The sequence below is a fragment of the Vespa mandarinia genome, chromosome 22 (assembly GCF_050613455.1).
Source record: "Vespa mandarinia isolate Hongniang chromosome 22, ASM5061345v1, whole genome shotgun sequence".
Lineage (NCBI taxonomy): Eukaryota > Metazoa > Arthropoda > Insecta > Hymenoptera > Vespidae > Vespa > Vespa mandarinia.
Genome location: NC_140831.1, coordinates 2185646 through 2209912, shown reverse-complemented (window position 1 = coordinate 2209912; position 24267 = coordinate 2185646). Strand labels below are relative to the sequence as shown.

The 24267-nt window shown below is 30.1% G+C and overlaps 1 protein-coding gene across 2 annotated transcripts; it reads right to left on the bottom strand.

Moving 5' to 3' along the window:
- Positions 1-1005: 1005 nt before the first annotated feature.
- On the bottom strand, positions 1006-23635 carry LOC118447912 (metabotropic glutamate receptor 3). 2 transcript variants are annotated; one of them, XM_035880455.2, is made up of 13 exons: positions 23452-23635; positions 6134-6286; positions 5512-5671; positions 5236-5372; positions 4560-4708; positions 4215-4411; positions 3757-4079; positions 3279-3528; positions 2953-3075; positions 2417-2749; positions 1987-2269; positions 1631-1830; positions 1006-1470 (listed from the first exon to the last, which is right to left on the bottom strand). In XM_035880455.2, exons 2-13 carry the CDS (start codon positions 6281-6283, stop codon positions 1100-1102), a joined length of 2676 nt encoding a protein of 891 aa, XP_035736348.1. In that variant the 5' UTR covers positions 6284-6286; positions 23452-23635; the 3' UTR covers positions 1006-1099. The 2 variants fall into 2 exon arrangements, with proteins under 2 accessions (XP_035736348.1, XP_035736347.1); XM_035880454.2 differs by lacking the exon at positions 23452-23635 and adding an exon at positions 20575-20706.
- Positions 23636-24267: the final 632 nt, after the last annotated feature.

Genomic DNA, 24267 nt, shown 5'->3' with positions numbered 1-24267 from the left:
TTGACTTATGTATATACAAATATATACAAATTTTGGTCTTTAATTTCGTTGGCTTGCATGTGTATATACGTGTATATACCTATACATATGCGTATATATATATATATATATATATATATATATATATATACATATATATATGTATGCATTTTATTATAGCTTTCGTGTGAAATTCGTAAAGTTTGCTTTTCACAATCTATTCTATTAAATAATCGTTATCGCGTTTAAAATCATACATTTTAATCATTAACATACGATCAGCCATTTTAATTGATTAATTATTAAATTTATAAATATCGTAAATTTGATAATAAATGAATAAATTCTACGATCACGATCAACGTCAATTACGATATGTTTATGATTGTTCTCGTCGTAAATATTCTCTCGTATTGAATCGATGTGTAATCAAAGAATCTATATTATTGGTCTATCGTTAAAATGAATTATTGATTATTATATTCTTATCAGGCTCGTCGTATTGTTCATAGAGTTCGTTCGGTTCAATGTATAATAATAATTAATATAATAACACAATAATGACAATTGCTCATTCATGAGGAATTAATCTCTTTCTCTCTATCTCTTTCTCGTTAAAAGTTATAATTTGTAAGCTTTTCCTTAATTATAACGATATGTATAGTCGATAGTTTCTTTTTTTTTTGTCTTTTCTTTTTATTTTTTTTTTCCTTTTTTTCTTTTTTTTTTTTTTTTGATTCTATCACACCGTCCGATACGCTTTATCAAATTTCTCTTTCTCTTTTGAATTTTTCTTTTTTTTCTTTTTTTGCTATTTTCTTTTCTTTCCCAAATGATTGCGTGTCAATTTTTTGAACATTAACAGCGTCCTGCGTGCTTATGGTTAATAAACGGAACAAAAAATTTCTCTAATAATAAATAAATAAATAAATAAATAAATAAATAAATAAATATATATATATATATATTCGAAAGAAAATATTGATAAAAATGTAATTAATATGTTTTTAAAAATATCGTAAGCTTGTATCATCGTTATCACTTCGATCTGAATTCTCATTTAAAATATATATTTGACAAATTGTCAAATGTATGTATAAAGAGATTTTGAAAAAAATTCTTAGAGTTTTTGTTCGGTCGTATGAAAAATAAATGGATTACCGTTTAATGCTACGACAGGTGTTGCAGAGGTCGGTAAGTAAGATGAACTTCTATGCTGTGCCATTACCACTTCCTTCGTATTCTTCTCCGGTTTAATCAATACGATATAGATCTTTGGAAAGAAGAGACAGGCAAGTTGTACCAAACCGCTAAATGACAAGGACAATGCCAATGTCACGACCCTTATGGCATTGCTATTAGAAACGAGATAAAGCGGTACAAATGCCAGCCAAAGTATAATGGTCGTATAATTCGTGAAGGCAATGTGTTTGGTCTCGTTGAAACCCTCCGGACATTTTCTCGTCTTGATCGCATATATGGTGCATATAACTATAATTCGAAATAATAAATGTGGATGGAAAAAAAGAAAGAAAGTGAATTCGTTCGTTGAATTGATTTGAATGATTGATTTCGATCGACGATCGAAAGTGTCGAAAAAAAATGTTTTGTTCTTTTTTTTTTTTTTTTTTTTTTTCTAACGTCGACTTACCTATGAGAACGAACGGATAGATCAGGCTGGTCATGTAAGATCTATCATTGAGACCTTGACAAATTTTTAATTTAGTATCTCTCGTTGGATAAATGTATTTTACCCTAGGTGGTATCATCACGAGCAACGTTACATTGACAATTATCTCTAATAGTATCAATATTCCCGTTATAAGCAATTGTGATTTAGGACTGGTATATCTTAAAGAAAATATATCAACGTTAATATCAATAAGAAAATATTTTCAAGATAATTAAAATAATAATAATATCATTATTATTATTATTATTATTATTATTATTATTATTATTATTATTATTATTATTATTATTATTATTATTATTAAATGTTATTACCTCGTGTTACGTGGACTATGAGAAATATTATTAAATATCCTATGTATTCTATTCATTTTGGTTACTAATGCGCTATAACACAATGTATAACAAAAACCAATTCCAAATCTGGTGATGGCGCATGTTTCGGTAATTGGTTCGGCGACGATCACAAATGTCATTAGAAATGATGCTAAAATGCTTAATAATAAAAGGGATGATAATTCACGACCAGACGCCTTTATCACCGGAGTCTCGGCATAAATTCGAAAGACGAACCATACGTAGATAGTTAATATTATACCTATCGATAAAATAATAAATTTTTTTTTTTTCTTTTTTTTTTTTATATTATATTATATTATATCAGATCGTAAGGGATTTAATTTTGATAGGTATTTTTCTTCTTGATTTTTTTTTTGTTTTTTTTCCCAAATACATCGATACCTACCGATAACAGCGACCACCATAGCCACGATCGCCCATGGACTATAATAATCGATATAATCTTCTGGTATCGAAGCACAACTCTTAGAATCCTTCGTTGGTCTTGTACCCAATGAACAATCCTCGCATCTCTGATCGTCCACTTTATATTGATAAAGTCCACATTTACGACATCTCCAACAACATAGATCTTGTTCCTCACGAACAATAACCTGATTTGATTCGCATGGACGAGAACAGGTCGAATTTGGAAAATATTTTCTACCACCTTCCATTTGATTTCGATATTTCATAGCGGTCGTTTCTATGTACAATACTGGCTTACCGTTCTCGTTTTCTGTGAGGAAAGAAAACAAAACAAAACAAAACAAAACAAAACAAAACAAAAAAAAAGAAAAGAAAAGAGAGAGAGAGAGAGAGAGAGAGAGAGAAGGAAAGCAAGGGAGAAAGAAAAAACAAACATTTGTTTTTCTCCTTTCATCGAAGAAAAAAAAAATCAACACGCAATTTTACTTGTCGTTAATTAATTATATCAATTACCTGTATAATTGCCAATTACTATCCAACGATATCCACCATCTTTGTTACGTTGATAGTTCAAAATTGAATATCTAGGCGGTCCATCGGCGATATCAACGAATCTGAATTTATTTCCTGCGTCATCTAAAGGGTGGGGGGAGGAAATAATAATAATAATAATAATAATAATAATAATAATAATAATAATAATAATAATAATAATAACATGGTAATCCATGATATAATCCAAAATGATGTAATTCAATTAAAACAAATGCCTCGAGAGATTTGATTTATTATACGATTGAATTTTAATCGTTGAACATATTTTTTTTTGTAATATTTACCTTTGAAGGTAACGTTCTGTAAATATTTCGTCAGATCGATCCCATCGATGTGTTTCATGTCAGGACAAATACCATAATATCCGACACCACATTTTTCTTTTTGCATGTCATGAAGTGCATGGGCCATTGAATATATGGCATCTCTAACGAAATGTAAAAACTTTTGTTGCTTGTAACCCATCGAGATATTTAGGATCGAGTTATCGTCCTCGAGACATGGATCGTCGTAAAGGTTGGTGATGTTTGTGCTCTGAAAAAAAAAAAAAAAAGAAAAGAAAAAAAAAAGAAAAAAAAAAAAATAGAAAAAGAGAAAAAAGAAGAAGAAATAAAAAAAGAAAAGAACACAAGAAGAAAAACGAGAATGTAAATGAATTTTTGTCTTCTTCTGTTTTCTTTTTTTTCTTTTTTCTTTTTTTTTTTTTTTTCTTTTTTTTTTTTTGGAATCTTTACAATATCAATAATATTGGATATTCGATACCTCGGTATCATTGATTCCACAACGATGATATTCCTGCCAAAATTCACGAAACCAAGGATTTATTTTCTCATGTTCCAATCTCAAATTGGTGAAATAATCATCGAAGCCGGACAATTGTCGTGAAAGTGGTTGTACCACAAGTGCACCCTCCAAAACTGCCATCTCTTGACCCTTACGACTTGAGTCGAGATCAGCGAAATCACGATGATTAGAACTCGACCAAGAATCTGTTCCTATCCAAAGGAATCTCGTACCTACGTTCAAACGTTTCGCAGCATCTAACACGCGAAGTGTCGTTGATTTTTCCGCGAATAGAATCACAACTGAAAATTTATTTATTTTATCGTATTTCGATGACAATGAAAATATTTTTACGGCATATAAAGAATATATATATATATATATATTTTTTTTTATGAAAGAGTGAGAGAGAGAGAGAGAGAGAGAGATTTGCATACCTCGTACGTCAGTTTTATTGACGATCGTACTAATAACAGTATCGTAATCGTCATTATTAAAATGTTCCTTGTTAATCCTTTGAGGTGCGCTAAAGCATACGGAATATGAACTTGCCAAGGACGTCAATGTTTCGTAACCATGATTTCCATATTCCGTATCCGAATAAACAATCGAAACGTACGTCCATTCGAATTGCCTTAAATCAGTATAAAAGAAGAAGCAGAGAAAAAAAAGAAAAGAAAAAAAAAAAGAAACAAAGAATTTTGTAACTTTTAAATTAAATTAAATTTAATCGTTAAATCGTTCAATTGGCATAATTGTTAACAATCAATTTTCAAGCTTACTTGAGAATTTCCAACATCGCATGAGCTTGATTCAAATCGCTTGGTATCGTACGGAAAAAATGAGGATACATTTTTTTATTGCTGAGCGCCGGTGAGGTAGCCATATAGGATATTTGTGGTACTGAGAATAACTTCAACATGGATGCTACCTGAAAAAGAGAAAAAAAAAAATAGTAATTGATTATTCTTAAGAAAAAAAAGAAGAAAAAAAAAAGAAAAAGAACCACGTCATTTTCTCCATAGAGAAATAAAAAAAAAAAGAAAAAAAGAAGTGAATCTCGGATTAACATTCGAAAATACAATATGTCTGAATAGATAAAAAAAAAAAAAAAAAAAAAAAAAGAAGAAAAATCAGCTTAGTAATCAGAAAGTATTAATCAATAGGTATACGTCTAACGATAAGGTATATTTCTGAATTGCCATGAAACATGGCTTTTCATTGATCAGTTAATCCGATGAACTTCAAGGTCACTTCTTCTATATTTTTGATAAAACCTAACGAAGTTTACGAAATATATTAGAATCTTTGTAATAACGACAAGTCAATGGATATTATTTATCTCTTAAATAAAATTTCATAATGATATAGAAATCCATCTGATCTTGAAACGAAGTAACGTCGATCTCTTACAAAAGGTTATAGTTCGAATTTATTCGAGATTATTTTGAATGTTACCTGTATGGTGACAGAACTCGACTGGTCCGCAAGGACAGCTACAATTTTGTCAAATCCACCTTTAGAGAACTTTGGTACGCTCTTATCTCTGCACTCGTATTCCTGAACGTGAAATTCATTCGAGTGGGCGATGAAACCTGATAACAACAATGACGTTAGAACGAAAAGATTTAAGTGAGAATAGAGTATTGAAATGATAACTTAAGAAAGATAAAGATAAAGGATAGAGAATAGTCATTGAGATTTGACGAAAGTTAGAGAAATTCGATGCATTACCTTTGACGAAATTCAATGCTTGTTCCAAAGCGTAACTTGGATTGTCGCAACTATCAAAGGCCAATGCACCAAGACGAACACCCGGTAGAATTTTAGGATCTTGATTGATTTGTTGAAGCGTATAAAGCATCGCTTCCAATGGTTGAATTCCATCTTCGAGCTAAACGAAACGAAACGAAACGAAATGAAACAATTACGATTACGATGAAACCTTTTTTAATCCTAGTCATGCCTATGGGCTGTTGTATACATCAGACAATATCAACTTTAAGCTCAATTGAAACAATTTTCTGCGCATTTTTTTCTGTTTTTTTTTTTTGCTTTATGATAGAATCGAAAGTGCGTTCTTTTTTTTTTTTTTTCAAATCTACCAATTGTTATTTCCGAAGCTTTAATGAGTATACGATTTTTTGTTCTGTTTTTTTTTTTTTTTGTTTTTCTTTTCCTTTTTCTTTTCGGAGTAAACGATTATTCATTCCATAGAAATGAGAGAACTAAATTCAAAAGTGCCTGTTCCGGATTTATCGTCATTTGTCAAGTGTAAAACAAACTTTGAAATTATTTGAAATTGTTCATAACTTAGGATTAAATTATAATATCTTTAGTTTCATTCAATACTAACCTTAATTCTTCCACAATTTTCACCGGAAGCACCCTTTCCATGAATCGGGAAAAGGGCACCGAGTAGGATGTCACCTGACACGTTCAAATACTTACGAGCGTTGACAAAGGTACACGATAGTAATAACAGGAAAATCACAAGACGCGTCATCCTCTGTAACAAATAAAAAGGATCGATGATCGATGATCAAAATCCTAAATCATTAAAACTCTTAAATCTAACTTGATCCTATCAAACTATCAAAAGAAAAAGAGAGAGAGAAAGAGAGAGAGAGAGAGAGAGAGAGAGAGAGAGAGAGAGAAAGAGAGACAATGAGAGACAGTATGATCAATAATCGTGAGATAATAAAAGATAATAATGATAATAAAGTTTTGATTGAACGCGTATCACGTATTAATGAAAATTAATATGATAATGAAATTTAATTGATAAAAGTAATTCTTAAAAAATATTCATTAATGTCGATGATAAATTAATTATATAATTAAAAATTAAATTGATAATTTTGAACGATCGTCGTACCTAATTTACGATTATGCATATTTTATTATTATCAATTAATAAAAAGAATAAATTTATAGAAATGATAAATATAAATTAATAACGACGAAAGTAATATAACGAGAAGAATGAGAGATAGATGATATCGACACCGACACATAGTTCAATGATGATGATACATCAAGTTTTAACAGGAAGCGTAACCTCGAAGCCTCGAGGATGAAACTCTCAACCATAGGAGACTCTCGGAGTTCCTTAATTAGCAAGTTAATCCAGTTATGTCAACCTAGTTATGTGTTTCGTTAACACATAGGGAGGGAGAAAATTTACTCGACGTTATAACAAAAAAGAATAACGTGAAATGGATTTTATCCGATTCGTTTGTTTCCATTTCTCATTATTTTCAACGTTTAATAATATTACATTTGATTGATTGATCGATCGTGTTAGGTTCGTTTAAAAGGAAAAGAAAAAAAAAAAAAAAAAAAAAAAACAACAACAACAAAAAATTGTCACGTTTCCATCGTTGTTGATATTCATTAATGAGAAAAATTAATTGTATCGCTTTTTTTTTTATTTTATTCGCTCGAGTTCTTTTTTCTTTTTCCCTTTTTTTTTTTTTTTTTTTTTTTTTCTTTTCCTCGCACAACAACTAGTATACTTAATTAAAAGAATAAAGAGATTATAATTTATAATTATATAAAAGTAAAATTTTTGTCGATAATTGATCGCAAATAATAATCGATGATAAAGTTTATCAATAATATTTCGTCGTTCATGTTTCGTCTTGGAATATTTTAATATTTATTCTTAAATCGATTATCGTATGATTTTAATTCTTCTTCTTTTGTTTTCTTTTTTTTTTCTTTTTTTTTTTTCTTTTTTTCTCTTCTTCCCCTCTTCTTCGCAGAAAAATAATATATACAAAGCGATAAAATAATCATATCCTCGTTAATTAATTCATTTAAGAATAATCGAATTCATTGTAATCGACGAATGATAACGTTAATCGTTATCTCGTATAGATCATTATAATTTATTGTATTCGTTTGTTCGATCCTATTTTCCATTTCTTTTTTTTTGTTTTCTTTTTTTTTCTTTTTTTTTTTTTCTCTTTTATCGATAAAACTTCGGAATTAACCGAATTAAATAATTCTCCTTATAATAAAGTTATCAGATAAGACAAGGGACAATCCATGATTCCTATGGATTCTTGATAATAACTTCGATACCCTTAAGGAGATTCACTTCAGTATCGAAGTAGTCTTCGACGGTCCTTAACTGTTGTTATCTACTCTTCGCGAAACAAAGGATATTACGAGGAACATTTAAAGAGGGTCCTTGGAGTTATTTACTAAAGTTATTTACTAATATAATGCTATGTATATATTCGTTAGAAATAATGGCTTGTTTCCAATGTAACTTCCTTATGTCGTTTTACATCTTTGCTCTTACATAATATCCATTTTAAATGATCGAGAATTGCATTTATTATTTATGCCTTCTGCCTATTTTTTTCTTTTTTTTTTTTTTTTTTTTTATTACGAATAAACAAATATTTAGATATAATTAATTACATTGCATACCATTTTTCGTTTCACTTTATATTCGTGTTTATGCATAGAACGTAAGACGAGTGAAGAGCATAGAAAAAATTCTACTTGTATTTACTCCTTTTTTTTTCTTTTTTTTTCTTTTTTTTTTTTCTTTTTTTTTTCTTTTTTATCTCTTTTCATTGAAAGTTCATCGATGTCGAAGAAGAAGAAGAAGAAGAAATTGTTCCCAATAGAGTACGCGAAACTCAACTTTAATTCTCACACTATTTTATTTAACCTTAATCGTTTACTGCAATCCTAAGCTGTAGAACATTATTGGGCCAAATTTGAACTAAATTGAAATAATTTTTGGATTGCATGATTCATGAAATTTCTCTATCTTTTTTTCCTTTTTTAATGACAGAATTAAATATGCATTTACGAAACTATCGATTATAATTATCGAGGTTACAAAGAATATACAGTATTTTTCTTTTTTTTTTTTTTCTTCAGAGTCAAAATTATTCATTACTTATAAATAAAAAAGAGAAAGAGAAAGAGAAAGAGAGAGAGAGAGAGAGAGAGAGAGAGAGAGAGCCGAGAGAGACAAAAATGTCTGTTTGATCGTAATTCAATGCCAAGTTTACAACATTGAAATTATTTTGAAGTTTACAAAATTAGGATTTTAAATTAATAATGATCGATATCGAAATAATTTGTAGATATTTATATGTGAACGAAAATGAATGAATATTTTTTTTTTTTTTTTAAATAATTACTACGATATTAAAACCTTAATCGAACCATTAAGTTCACAAGGTTATCGTGTAATTTCAATTCACGATTCGAGACTATGAACTATGATGAAACGTGACTAGAGACGGATAAGAAATAATGTAAATGAAAGAATAAATAACAAAATGACGATGTTTTACGAGAAAATAGTTCGTCGAAATTGTTCGATTTTCTCTTTGTATTCTTTATTTATCTTAGAACGAGCGTATCGTCGATAAGTGACAATTAATTTCCCAATGGAAAATTCAGTCGTCGGAAAACGAACAATCGAGATTATTGCGACTGCTCCAATTTTTTTTTCTTCTTTTTTCTCTTTTCTTACCATTTTTTTTTGTCCTTTTTTGTTTTCTCCTTCTTCTTCTTCTTCTTCTTCTTCTTTTCCTACGTCATAGCCCGCAACAATACGTCATGTGCTATTCAAGCTTTTTTATCTTTTCTATCTCTCTATTTTTATCTCTTTCTCTCTCTCTCTCTCTCTCTCTCTCTCTCTCTCTCTCTCTCTCTTTCTCTTTTTACAAACTACACGCTACATTCGATGTTTACTTTTCCGATAACGTAAAAATAAATATACCTCCTACCGATTAGTTGCGACGATTGAAAAGAAAAAAAAAGGAAAAAAAGAAAAAAAAAAGAAAAAGAAGGAAATAAAAGAAAAAACAAAAAAAAAAGGGCAAAAAGAAAAATAATTTTTCGTATACGTTCCCAACTAATTAACAGTTCGTAATTTGCGAAACTTTGCGAATACTCCGATAGAATTGACGAGAAAAGAATTTATTTTTGATCTTTTGAACTGAACAAATCAGAAAAAGAAGAAGAAGAAGAAAAAAAAAAAAAAGAAAAGAAAGGAAAAATTTTAAACTAATACCAATTATTTTTTTTTCTTTTTTTTTATTTTCTTTACAAATCGATTGCTCCTCTTTTCGATTATTTTAAAATTTGAAATTTCGATAGTATATACGTTAAAGATACCGTACGGCAATGAGTTGAGTTAAACGATATTTTCTTTTTCTTCTTTTCCATTTTTCTTTTTCTTTTTCTTTTTTTTTTTCTTTTCTTTTTACTTTACTTTGAAAATTTATTTCGAGTTTAATTATAAAGGACATTTTTATGTCGTTCAAATTGTTAGACATTCATTTTTCTCTACGTCATATTATTACGTAGATAGTAATAGTACGATCATAATGAAATTTTGCCCTTAACCAAATTGTACTTGAACAAATAAATGTACGTATGTGATATAATTGAAAAAAAAAAAAAAAACTTTTGATCGAAGTAATATGTCGTTAAAAAAAAAAATAAAAAAGCAAGAAAAAAAAAAAGAAAAAAGAAAAAAAAAATAATAATAATAATAACGTCAGATCGTACGTTAGAGTAATTTATGAAAATTGATTGATTCGAAGAATAGCTTCGATGAAAATTTAACTTTGATAAAATTTACTTTAACGACGATCAATCGAAATTACTTTACGATTAAACGATTAAAATGTATTTTTATGTTGCTATTTAGATCCTGTCGATTCTTTTGCATTCTCTCTTTTTTTTTCTTTTTTTTTTTTTCTACGAATAAATTAATATCCAAGCGTTCGATCTATAAAAAAAGATTCGACGAAATATTGTACAATTTTTACGAGACCGTGATGAGAACATAATTCGTGGAAATTTTATCTCGGGAAAGGAGAGCGGGGAAAAGGGAAAAGAGAGTTAAGAAAAATAAAGAGAGCAAAAAAAAAGGAAAGACAGTAATTAAACAAAAAGAAAAAAAAAACGAAAAAACAGAAAAAAGAAAAACAGAAAAAAGAAATAAAAAAAAAATTTCCTCAGAGATAGACAATTTATTAGCGTTGTTCCATAGGTGTCACGCAAACGAGAATGTAAATGAATCGTACCTTGGTGGTCGTATTTTCCAACGTGCCCATGTATTTCACCAATGTTCGTGTTTCCATATAAAACTCTATTTCATTTTATCTCGAAACTTTCGATGACCGATTTAATATACATGTATATATATATATATATATATATGTATATATGTATACTAAAGCATGAATTTCCATCGTTTCGGCCGAATTAAAAGTGATCGTTGTTACGATTTTTTATAGCACAGAAATGTAAGAGAGAAAAAAAAATATATTTTTGTAAAAAAAAAAAAAAATATATATATATATATAATAGTTTACACTAACAATAAAAACAGACCGATATTTAGACGAACAAGCTCTGATTTTAGAGACAAAAGTTCTGGCCTAATTCATTATGCCATTTTGTTTTTTTTTCTTTGTTGAATTTTTGAAAAGAATAAAGGAACGTTGAAAAAAAAAAGAAAAAAAAAAAGAAAAAGTCGTATACTCTTTTCAAGATTATTTTATTCAAAAATATTGAAACTCTCCGAAGGAAGCTTTCAGAAAATATCATTTTAAATGATAATCGTTCGTTGAATTAAAAATTGATTAAGAATTATGCTCGTTCTCGTTGTTGATGCAAATGTATTTTATTTTCTCTTTTTTTTTTCTCTCTTTTTTCTTTTTTTTTTTCTTTTTTTTTTTCTTTTTCTTTTTTATTCGTTTCCCTCTCGATATTTTTTCTAGGATGAAAAAAGTCCTCCCAGTAATTTATTTAATTTTAAACGATATACTACCTATCCGACCGAGTGATCTCGGTTTATCTTACTTTTGAGGGATATCGTTTGATCTTTCTCGTTTGATACTTCTTCTCTTTCGAAAAACTATAAAAACGTGATGTGACGATTAATTTTGATGACTTTCTTTCCCTTTCGCCATTATTAAACATACTTTCTTCGTAGTTCCGTCAAATCGTTAATTTTTTCTCTCTTTTTTTTTCTTTTCTATTTCCCTTTCTTATTTTCTTTTCCTTTTGTTTTTTTTTCTTTTCCTTCTGTTTTTTTCCCTCCTTTTTCTCTCTCTCTCTCTCTCTCTCTCTCTCTTTTTTTAATTAAATACACTATCATTCATACTAGTCAAACAAATTTCTGTCAAACGTTTAACTCGATTGTTAGATCGTTAGAACTCAAGAGTTTAACAAAACTTATACATCAGGTAGCTTTATACATCGGACACCATTAGTAGAATAGTGAATGCAATCATTCTCCTATTGCTTTTCATAGTTCATAACTCGTTAATATTTGCCGATGAAGTCTATGTATATATATATATATATATATATATATGTATGTATGTATGTATGTATGTATGTATATATGTACATATGTACATTATTAAGTTTCGACTGAAATATTAATGTACAGTCTTAAATAATATCTATAAAAGAGAGAGAGAGAGAGAGAGAGAGAGAGAGAGAGAGAAAGAGAAAGATAAAAAGAGAAAGAGAATTACATTTTTCTTACGATTGGAAAAAGATTTATACTTTTTCACGAAGGCATCGTAAAATAAATGGACGAAGAAGAAGTTTGATAGTCGTTAAAGTTTATAAAAAAAAAAAACTTCATTTCGAAGAGGCTGACAGCGAAAAAGATATAGAGAAAGATAGAGACAGAGACAGAGTGAAAAAGAGAGAGAGAGAGAGAGAGAGAGAGAGAGAGAGAAGAATTTTTAACGGGAGCTTAAACACGAGCAACGATGAAACATTTTTTGAGAACGGTTGTGACTCGTCTACCACGATAGGACACATATAAGCGGCTTATCATGGTTTTATGTACGGTCTACGGGCTCAAATCTCAAAACTCAAACTTTCGTAATTTCTTCTCGATCGTGAGATACCGTTCACGCGAAATATATTATTCGTTGATAATAATACAGAAAAAAAAAGAGAAAGAGAGAGAGAGAGACCAAAAATGAGAAATAAATTGACTTTCCTAACTAAGTTTTTTTTTTTTTTCGATAAATTTCCAATCGTGATGACCACCGAACAAAAATTCTATTTCCCCTTTGTTATATTCCTCTTTATCGATCTCATCTTCGCGAAGTAATCTCGAATACGACAAAATCGACATCCGATATATATATATATATATGTATATATATAAAAAAAAAATATATATATATATATATATACGTATAAATATATTTTTTCTTGATAAAAATTCCTGTTAAAAAGAGAATAGTCTTCAAGTGAGTTTTAATAAGATCGACGTATCGATCCCATCAACGAAGCTATTCTTCAAGGAATATTCAAAAAGTCGAACAATAGAAAATCTATACTCCGTATGATAGAATTAATTCGTTTCTCGATATTAAAAATATTTCAATTAAAATATAACTGATCATTATTCATTCCCCTTTCTCTCGTTGTTTCTCTCGTTTTTTTTTTTTTTTATTTAAAGCTTTAATAACGTTCAAACAATAATCTTATAAATTAACCCCATAAAAATTATTACCACATAGAAATTAATTGATATAATTAAATATACAAACCAATGAAGTTTTTTCAAATCAACACGAATAGACAATGATAAATATAGAGGTATATTTTTATTAGAAAATATATAAAGTATATATAAAAAATATACCTCTCTCTCTCTCTCTATATATATATATATATAAAATATAAAGAGTTATATTATATATATATATATATATATATATATATATATATATATATATAGAGAGAGAGAGAGAGAGAGAGAGAGACAGGTATATTTTTTTTCAAAAGTAACACGTGGAGAGAATAAATTTTGAGTTAGATATATCTATCTTTATATAGTATATTTATATATATATATATATGTATATATATGTACGTATGTGCGTATATGTATACGCACACATGTGTGTGTTTATATATATATATATATATATATATAAAATCACGTTGTTGGATATTCGACGTGTTCTATTTTATTGGAAAAAAGAAAAATAGTTCTTTCGTTCGTTTATTTTCCCAAGAGAGAGAGAGAGAGAGAGAGAGAGAAGTAGAAATAGAAATGGAATAAGTGAGTAAGTACGTTATCGTAGAAGATGATTTTCATGTTCGAAGTTTGAAAATGCAAGTAGATGAAAGACGTTATATAGATGGAATATGAAGCAGAGTCCTTCTCGTGAACGGAATAACGTAATGGACCATCTTTCTTTCTTTCTTTCTCTCTCTCTCTCTCTCTCTCTCTCTCTCTCTTTCTTTCTCTTTCTTTCTCTGTATCTATCTCTTTATATATCTATATATCTCTCTATCTATCTTTTTTCTCTTTCTATCGACAACCAGAATTCCCTTCTTTGAAATGGAATAAGAGTTTTCCGATCGGCCGTGACTTTGAAAGCCGAATCGAGAATTCGATAGGAATTCTTTTCGGTAGAGGGATTTCTCTCCTTCGAGAAATCTTTGGCTACGTAGAAAATTGTACGAGGAAAAAGGAGCGATCACCTTATTTCCCTCGTTCTTTCGTTCTTTCTTACTTTTTTTCTTTCATTCTCTTTCTCTTTCTTTCATTTGTTTGGTTTTTTCTTCTTTTTCTTTTTCTTTTTCTTTTTCTTTTCTTTTCTTTTCTTTTCTTTTCTTTTTTTTTCCTCTTTTTCTTTCTTCCTCTCTTTCTTTAACAACAATACGATTGAACTCTCGTTAACTCTCGTTAATCATGTATACACTTATATATTAGGTTGGAAACTATGAAACGGGCGGTTTTGTTTAGTTATTTATTCTCATTCAACGCCCGTTTCATAGTTTCCAACCTAATATATATATATATATATATATGTGTGTGTGTGTTATATTAAATATCGTTATCATTAATCATTGTAAATTAAATTGAGAAGTTTCTAATATAGATAGATACATAATGTATATATGTAAGTTATTTATTTATTTATTTATTTATTTATTCACTGACTTACTTACTTATTTATTTATTTATTTATTTATTTATTTAGTTGCTTACTTCGATTATTAAAACGAATGAATCTCGTGACGTACGATTTTTCTTCTTTTCTTTTTTTTTTTTTCTTTTTATGCTATAATGAAACTTCTTATATATTTCTCGCGCGGCATCAAGTATCTCAAAGTTCTTTCATATTATAAATATATATATATATATATATTGCTCGATATATATCGAAAATGTCAATTAGGAAAATAATTCGAGTATCAATGAAGAAGAAACGACATTCATTCGAACGATACACTGGTCGTTCGTAATGACGAGTCGTTGTGAGTCAAGAAAAAAAAAAAAAAGAAAAAAAGAAAAGATATAAATAAATAAAGATATAAATAAAAGCTTGCCTTTTTTGCTCTTTCGAAAAAGAATTTGAAAAAGAATTGTCTCTATATTCCATACATCTATTTTCTTTTCTTTTTTTTTCTTTTTACATTTTTCTTTTCTTATATAAAAAAAAAAAAAATCACACTTCATCGTAATACAGCCTATAAAAGAAGAATTAACGTTATCCCCGTTGGATAACGTGATATATATTGCGTACGTGATAAAAGATCAGCCAAAAGTCGGTCCAACCGAACGATCGCACTTCGATTTGCAATTCGGACGAAATTACTGATATTTGGTGCTGATAGAAATGACAAATGCAATTGGAAGGGATGGAGTGGGGGTGTAGGGTAGGGAAAGAACATATGTCCTTGTTGCTTTGTAGATTTACCGTGGGCAAAATTATGCAAAGGGCAAAGGCGTCGAGAGGGGTAGAGGAGGTCACCGTAAATTAATTAATCACGTTATCGTTCGTCGGACGATAATGAACGGGGTCGCCATGTTATGCGAGCTGACGACCGTACATTTGTACACTACTATGTGTATCCTTCTCTCTCTCTCTCTCTCTCTCTCTCTCTTTCTCTCTCTTTCATTCTTTCTCTCTTTCTCTCTTTCATATCCAAACAAATTCTCATTTGACAAAGAGGATCTATTCAGAGAAAAATGTTTTCGACGAGACGACCGCAGGAAGATCCCTGACTTTGTAGAAATATATTAATGAGCTTTGCTAATAATAATGACGAAACAATAGTAACGATAACGACGATAATGATGATGATGATGATAATGATAATAATAATAATAATAATAATAATAATAATAATAATAATGAGAAGAGTAATAATTTGCTTGAATGAAATATCGTTCTGTTTGTTCTTTGCAATCTTTTCGTTATGAAAATATTGGGAATAGTTTGTTCGTAAAATGAAAAGTAACATTATAATATTTATTTATATATGAATATCTATGTGTATGTAAATACACATATATATTATCGCTTTGTTTTCTTCTTTTTCTTTTTCTTTTTCTTTCTCTTTCTCTTCAAAAATTTACCATCATTGTTCGTTCTCTATCCAATGTTATAACGGATTGACTGTATGTGTGTTTATATGTGTGTGTGTGTGTGTGTGTTTAATATATATATATATATATATATATATATATATATATATATATTGAATTTAATAACAATATAAAAAAAATATACAAACAAACGTAGAATACACGTATACATTCTAAACGTGCGCGCGACTTTTGTCAATATTATTCATACCGTGTTAATTAAGTTAAAACCTTTGTCATTAGTTAAAATTGACATTAAAAGCTTTTCACTCTGTGGAATCGTTTAAATGCAATTCGTTTTTGCAGACAGACGAAAGACGTTCAAAACATTGCACTTTTTAACATATTAAAAAATCGAACGACAAATTTCAATGAAAATTTTAATAATTATTAATATAATATTAATCTTTCGTATATATTTATGAAGATCGACGTATATAGTTATCATTGAAATAACTTTGAATATCATTCGTTTCATTCTTATTATATACAATATATCATATCATATCGATCATTCATATGATAGAGATCCTTCGATCCGTATATCTCTTTATCGTAAAACGTACAATTAATTATTACTGTGAACTATTTTGACGTTGACATTGATCTTTGACTCGTAATAAGGTTTTCGTAGAAAGTACGAAAGTACGAAAAAAAGAGAAAAAAAAAAAAAAAAGAAAAAAAAAAAAGAAAAACTTGGTGATAGTAATACCTGTGTATTAACTCCATATTGGATTAGAGAAGGATCCTGTTTTTTCGCAGGCTCCGTTCTTTCGAAGAAGAAAAAAAAAAAAAAAAGAAAAAGAAAAAAAAAAAGGAAAAAAGACGAAGAAGAGTTAACAACTAAAAAATAAAGAATTTTCCATGGGACTTAAGGAAAGTAGATAAACACGTAAAAGCACAGACTAAGAGGGCCAACAGTACGCCATTGTTCTTCTACTTCTTTATTCTCTTCTTTGTCCCTTTTTTCGATTCTATCCTTCTTTCCCTTCCTTCACTTTACTTGTTTCTTTCCTTTTTATTTCAAATTTTCTTTTCCTTATTTTCTTCTTTTTCTTCTTCTTCTTCTTCTTCTTCTTCTTCTACTATTTCTTCTTCTATTTCTTCTTCTTCTTCTTCTTCTTCTACTATTTCTTCTTCTATTTCTTCTTCTTCTACTTCTTCTTCTTCTTCTTCTTCTTCTTCTTCTTGTTAGAAAGTAAACTTTAATGTTAAAAGTAATAAGAGACTACTCAAAAGGATTAAACGAAACGCAGTAGTATATCTCTCTAACTCTACAAAAGATAATTTCTGCAAAATACTACGCATTTCTATTCAGTTTTATTCTTTCGCCTTTGATTATACGTCCCTTGAAATTCAACGAAACGTATAAATATGTATATAAAATATAGGCATATATATATGGTATTTCCTTTACCATCTTACTCTCTTATTCTCTTATTCTCTCTCTCTCTCTCTCTTATTCTCTTATTCTCTCTCTCTCTCTCTCTCTCTTATTCTCTTATTCTCTCTCTCTCTCTCTCTTATTCTCTTATTCTCTCTCTCTCTCTCTTATTCTCTTATTCTCTCTCTCTCTCTCTCTCTCTTTCTCTTATTCTCTGTCTATCTATCTATCTCTACATCTCTATCTCTATCTCTCCTTCTCTCTCTGTCTCTCTCTCTCTCTCTCTATCTGTCTGTTGTGACGATTTAAATAATAAAAGAAAATGGGAAAAAGGAAAAAATAAAAAAATATAAAAGCCAAGAGAAATGGGAGCGCACCGTTGCGTCTGTAAATCCAACAGATATATACATATAAATATATACATATAAATATATATATATATATATATATATATGTAATTGATGAATACATTACATATTTCGTATAATGAAGAATCGATTTCTTTAAATAATAAAGCGTTTAAAAAATAAAAATTAAACATTCATACGATCCAATATACTTTCTCGTTCTTTCTTCCTTTTTTCTTTTTTTTTATCTTATTTCTTTCTTCCCTTTAGCTTTTGCATCGATTCACACTATATACACTATATATATATATATATATATATATATATATATTTTGTTAATATTTTTTTCCTTTCATTGATCTCGAATCATCGCAATTGAGAATTGAGAGAGATCGACAAGAATGATTTTATATTTTTACGATTTTCAACAAATATTTGCCTTTTATTCCTCGTCAGACATTTTCGACGATCAAGAGAGACACACACACACACACACACATACACACAGAAAGAAAGAGAGAAAGAGAGAAAGAGAGAGAGAGAGAATTATTCCGGGCGTGTTCCATCGTACCAAAGGAATTTCGATATGACGAGAGAAAGACGATGAAAATAGAAATGGAGAAACGATTCGACGGTAATTAAAGTCCGTTCGAGTCGTTTTCTCGAATGTTTCGTGCGAGAGAGAAAAAAAAGAGAGAGAGAGAGAGAGAGAGAGAGAGAGGAAAATTTCAGAATAAAGACGAAATAGTACGAATAAAATGAGAAAACGATTATGATGCCGTAATAAAAAAGAGGAACTCGTGAACAAAATTATCTCAAGTATTTACGATCACTTTTACGATTACCTTTTTTTCTTCTTCTTTTTTTTTTCTTTTTTTTCTTTTTCTTTTTACGATTACACGCCATTTCTTCCCTTTTTATTAATTTTCTTAAATCATTGTTTTTCTCATCCGTTTCTTTTCTCTTCTTTCTTCTCTTTCTTTACCTTTTTTTTCCTTTTCATTCTCCCTCTCTCTCTCTCTCTCTCTCTCTCTCTCTCTCATCTCATTTTCAATTTGAAATAAATCAAACGATCGTGTTTAACGAGATTAAAGGATTGATATATACGCACGAGAATACTGATTGATTCGAGATTAATTTTCGTTCATGTTACTTCGATCCTTCATAAGTTTCATGTTTTGTTTAACAACAATGTATTACAATAATGTTCTCCCAATCGTAACTCGATTCTCGAGTTGAATGTTAATTCGATATTTTCTCTCTCTCTCTCTCTCTCTCTCTCTCTCTCTTTAATTAGCAAAAAAAAAAAAAAACAAAAAAAGAAAAAAGGTACGCTTCATTCTCTTACATTATTATCTCTTTTCAATTTTACCGAGTCCTTACCAAATCTCATTCCGTTGAATAAAGTTATGCGCATTTTCCTTCCGTCCATTTAAAAAAGTTTGTCAGTAACGATTCTTGTTTTCAAGATGGAAAGAGCTTTTCTTGAATGTACCATAAAACCTTCCTCTTTGCTTTTCGTTTCTTCCTTCTTAACATAATCGTTGCTTTTCATTGAACGAAGTGAGTGGTTTTCTCTCTTTCTTTCTCCTTTTCTCCCTCTCTCTCTCTCTCTCTCTCTCTCTCTCTCTCTCTCTCTCTCTCTCTGTCTCTCTCGATCTTCTTACACTAATGCATACAGCCACACATTCATACATACACAAACACTCACTCACACACACACACACACACATATATATATATATATATTCTAACAAAATTTTGATTCTTTTTTCATCATTAAAAATTTATAATAAATAATAATAATAATAATAATAATAATAATAATGATAATAATAAATATGGAATTTATAATAAATTATACGGATATAATCATTCTACTATTATTAATTAGAACGAAGTAATATAATTAACCTTTATATATTAATAAATAATAATTATTCAATTAATAAAGTTATCGTTAATAAGAATAATAACGCGAATAAATACGTATGTATTTCTAACAAATGATTTCTCTTCGATCGATAAATAATTAGAACGTACCGACTTATCCATCATTAATTTTCACCAAACCGGTCTAATTTCGATTCTCTATTCGAAACAATAAGCCGAACAGTTGGTCAGATATTGGTCCAACGTTAGAACAATATTGACCGACATCAAAACCATTATCATGAATTTCTACATGAATTTATATATATATATATATATATATGCATGCGTGTGTGTGTGTGTGTGTAAATTTTGTCCATATAACAACGATTTTTATATTTTATAATACGAAACGTTTTATTTCTCACGTTCAACGTTATACAATGAAAGGATTTATTCGATGTACTTTAATTTTCAACATACTTTTTTAAAATCCTTTAAGGAAACTCTTATCATAAAATACGATCAAGAGAGAAATAGAAAGAAAAAAAAAGAGAGAGAGAGAGAGAAAGAGAGAGAGAGAAAAAAAAAAAGAAAGAGAAATGAAGTCGAACAATGTTTGAACGTAGAAAAGTCACGTGTCTCGCGTAAATTGTACCTCTTATTTCGAGAAAATCTATTTAATCTCGTAAAAAAGAAAATAATAATAATAATAATAATAATAATAATAAATAATAAAAGAAGAAGAAGATTGAGAAGAAAGAGAGGATAAAAAGATTTACCCAATTTGATCCACAGTTCACATTCAGAAGATTCTCCTCGCGTTCGTAACAATATCGAACGAGATCAGGTGTCCAGCATCGTTTCACTTATTTTCAAAAGATATCATTCTCAATGAAGAAGAACAGATAACGATTAAGAAACGTAAGTGTAATATATCGTGTGAGAAAATATGAAGGAAAAAAAAAAAAGAGAAAAGAAAAAGAAAAAGAAAAAGAAAAAGAAAAGAAAAGAAAGAAATAAGAAAACAAAAGAGAAAGAAAAAGAAATTCCTACGAAAATAATTCGATCACAACTGATTGTCGCCTTTTTTCTTTTTTTTTTTTTTTTTTTTTTTTTCAATTAAAAATTTTCAATTCTTGACATTTAAACGACAAAATAATCGAATAATGGCGAATTAGGAAAGGATGATTAAAGATAATGAAAGAAACAAAAAAAAAAAAAAAAAGAAAAAAAAAGAACGACAGATAAATAATTAGATGGATGGATAAATGGATGGATGGATGTATGAATGGATAGATGGATGGATAGATGGATAGATGGATAAAGTGAAAAGGAGAAACAGTAAGAGAGATCTCACGGAGGTAGAACGTGTTGCCGTCTATACGGCGTCGCGACGATCACTGCGAGCGACGACGCGACGCTTGTCTCTGACCTCACTCTTCTCTCCCTCTCTCTCTCTCTCTCTCTCTAGATATATATATATATATATATATATATATATATATGTATTATATATATATATATATATATAATAGCGCGCGTGTGAAGGTTGGGAAGCCGCGCTCGCGCGTTACGACTATATACCTATACAAGTACATATATACATATATGTATGTATGTATATCGCACACATATGTAAAAGAAGAACGGAAGGAGGTAAACTATCACGAAACGTTTGTTGTTCGTACATGTTTTATATACTTCCCTATATCATCTTCATCTTATTTTTCTCTTTTTTTCTTTTTGATTCTTTTCTTTCTTTTTTTCTTTTTTCCTTTTTTTTCTTTCTCTCTCTCTCTCTCTCTTTTCCGTTTCGTTTCGTTCTCGTCCTTTTTCTCTTTTTCTTCCCTTTTTCCACATTATATACTCACAACAGACACGAGAATATTTCCATCGGGCATGGAAAACCCCATGAAAATTTCTATACGAGTGAATGGACGATGATATATTCCTTAGACACTGCCTATCCCCTATCACCCCTATCACCAACCACCCTACTATCCTTTATCCCGTCCAACCATGATGATGATGATGATGATATTTTGATTCAGTTTACTTGAGTTTGCACGGCTCGAAGCTATTGTTTTGTTGATACGTTCTAACGTGTGGGTGTATGTACATATATGTACATTGTAAGGATACATAGGATGGATTCCTGTTCGTATCTACGGTGTAAAGTCACCGATCCTTTGATCTCCATCGTTGTCCTCTTTATTACCTTTTAATCGGCGAATAGGTTATCGATTCTATCTACTACTAACATTTCACCGATTGAGATTTCATCGAACTGACAAAATAAATCTTTCCGGTATTAACATTGGACTATCAAGTAAATATATATAAAAAAAAAAATATATATATATATATATCCTTTTTATTTTACAATCAATTACATCTAATTTTCTAATATATCGCTTCGTAAGATACACTTCAATACTACATTTTATCAAATACATTTTAATAACGATTATTATCACTCTTTTCTTTTTTTCTTCTTTTTTTTCACTTTTTTTACTTCTCTTAAATCAAGGTGTTCATTAAAAAAAAAAAAAAAAAAAAAAAAAAAAGAAAAAAAGAATAAAAATAAAACGTTTATTATTGACAATAGGTATACTTATTGACCAAGATCACTTAGCTATCTATTGACCATTATTACCAGACGAAAGAATCCTCCTTCTATTCCTAAGATATAATTATCCATATCTCGAGTTTCCCCAAAATTACATAATTGTAATTGGTTGTTATAATCTATCCCCTTTATAACGTTGTACGATCGATCTCAGATCTTTAACATGGATGATGGTAAATTGGAAAGATACGATCAAGGCAATCGTATTAATCTGTACCGAATGAAGGAGAACACCCTTGAAGATCCATGATTAAACCCCTATCCATCGATAAGCGAATAAGAACGGAGCATAGATACGAAAAACCTTAGATATATCTATCCCTTCTCCGTCCAACTTGCTCCGCCCTATAAACTCTCTAAGGCCGTCTGGCCTCTTTCCCTCCCTCCCTCCCCAACCCCCGTTCCCACTTCCCGTTCCCACCCGACCAATTTCTTCCTTCTACCCTTTATCACATGAACGGACTATCGAAAAACCGATCGACAAAAGAATTGTTCTTTTTCGTGTCGTGAATAAACGACAATTCCCGATTTAAAGGTACAGTTTGAGAATCCACGGAATCCTCCATGGGAGAAGAGCTGAGACAAGGGTGTAAAAAGGGAAGAGGAGAGTAGAGAGATTGGATGTTGAGTACGAGGGAATAAAAAAGGTCATCGGGAAGAGTAAGATAGGGTTAGAATCGAAAAGAAAGAAATGGCTGGGGTATGGAGGGGTTGGGGATTGGGGGAGAGGTGGAAGAAAAGAGGATTGAGAAAGGTTATGATCTTTAGTAGTGATCGTCGATGATTACGGAATTCGATCGAGCGTGAAACAAAAACAAGAGAGAGAGAGAGAGAGAGAGAGAGAGAGAGAGAAAAAGAAAGAAAGAGGAAAAGAAAACGAAGGAAAAGATCGAGAGTGAAAGAAAAGAAAAAAAAAAAAAAAAAAAAAAGAAAAAGGGAGAGCCATTGCCAGGCACGTGCTCTTTTTTTCTTTTTTCTCTTTTCCAGCTTTTTCTCGACCCGCCCTCCCCCCAACCCCACCACTCACCTGCCCTACTGTCGTTCGAATCCTCGAATGGCCGTGACCCGTAAGAAGAACAAGTCGTTCAAGTTGGATAAGCTTATATATGCGTCGTGTATACCATGAGAGTAAATGAAGATTTATCTTTCTGTCTCTCTCTACCTCTCTCTCTCTCTCTCTCTCTCTCTCTCTCTCTCTCTCTTACTCCCCGTTCACCCCATTCACACCTAACAGAGTAGTGCACCCTGTACCACCAGAGAGGACTACACGCCTACACTGTTGGATCAATAGCGGTTTGCAGGGTGTAGATACTCGGATGTCAAGATAATTTAATGCGATAGCAAATCGTCCCTCTCTTTTCAATTCATTCTCTTTCATTCTTACATTGTCTGTCTATCTCTCTCTCTCTCTCTCTCTCTCTCTCTCTCTCTCTCTCTCTCTCTCTCTCTCATCTTCTCTCATCCTCTCTCTGTTTGTGTCCCTCTCTCTCTCTCTCTCTTTCTCTCTCTCTCTCTTTCTCTCTCTCTCTCTGTCTCTGTCTGTGTCTGTGTCTATGTCTGTCTATCTCCGTCTATCTACGTTAGTCCTCTATCATTGGAACAGTCAATTCGACTGCGATGATCATTTTACACTCACCGTGAATAGTGATACGAGGAGAGATACGGACGATGTTAAAGCGCGAAACGAAATAGACAGGACGGATAGATTTCCCGTTGATCTAGCTCGAACAAGTAGGTAAGTAAGTAGATAGGTATTACGTTACCATACTTGAAAGCATGTCAATTTAACTATAGCGTCTGTCGTGTTATTATTCCACGACAACGAGGAAGTATCCGATGATAT

What these genes read in the sequence shown, in the direction of transcription:
- LOC118447912 (XM_035880455.2), bottom strand. Translation starts at nt 6,283, where the DNA reads ATGACGCGTCTTGTGATTTTCCTGTTATTACTATCGTGTACCTTTGTC. An exon ending in ACAGAACGTTACCTTCAAAG is followed by an intron (nt 3,076 to 3,278) that starts GTAAATATTACA and finishes CCCACCCTTTAG; the next exon opens with ATGACGCAGGAAATAAATTC. An exon ending in CTATCCGTTCGTTCTCATAG is followed by an intron (nt 1,471 to 1,630) that starts GTAAGTCGACGT and finishes TTCGAATTATAG; the next exon opens with TTATATGCACCATATATGCG.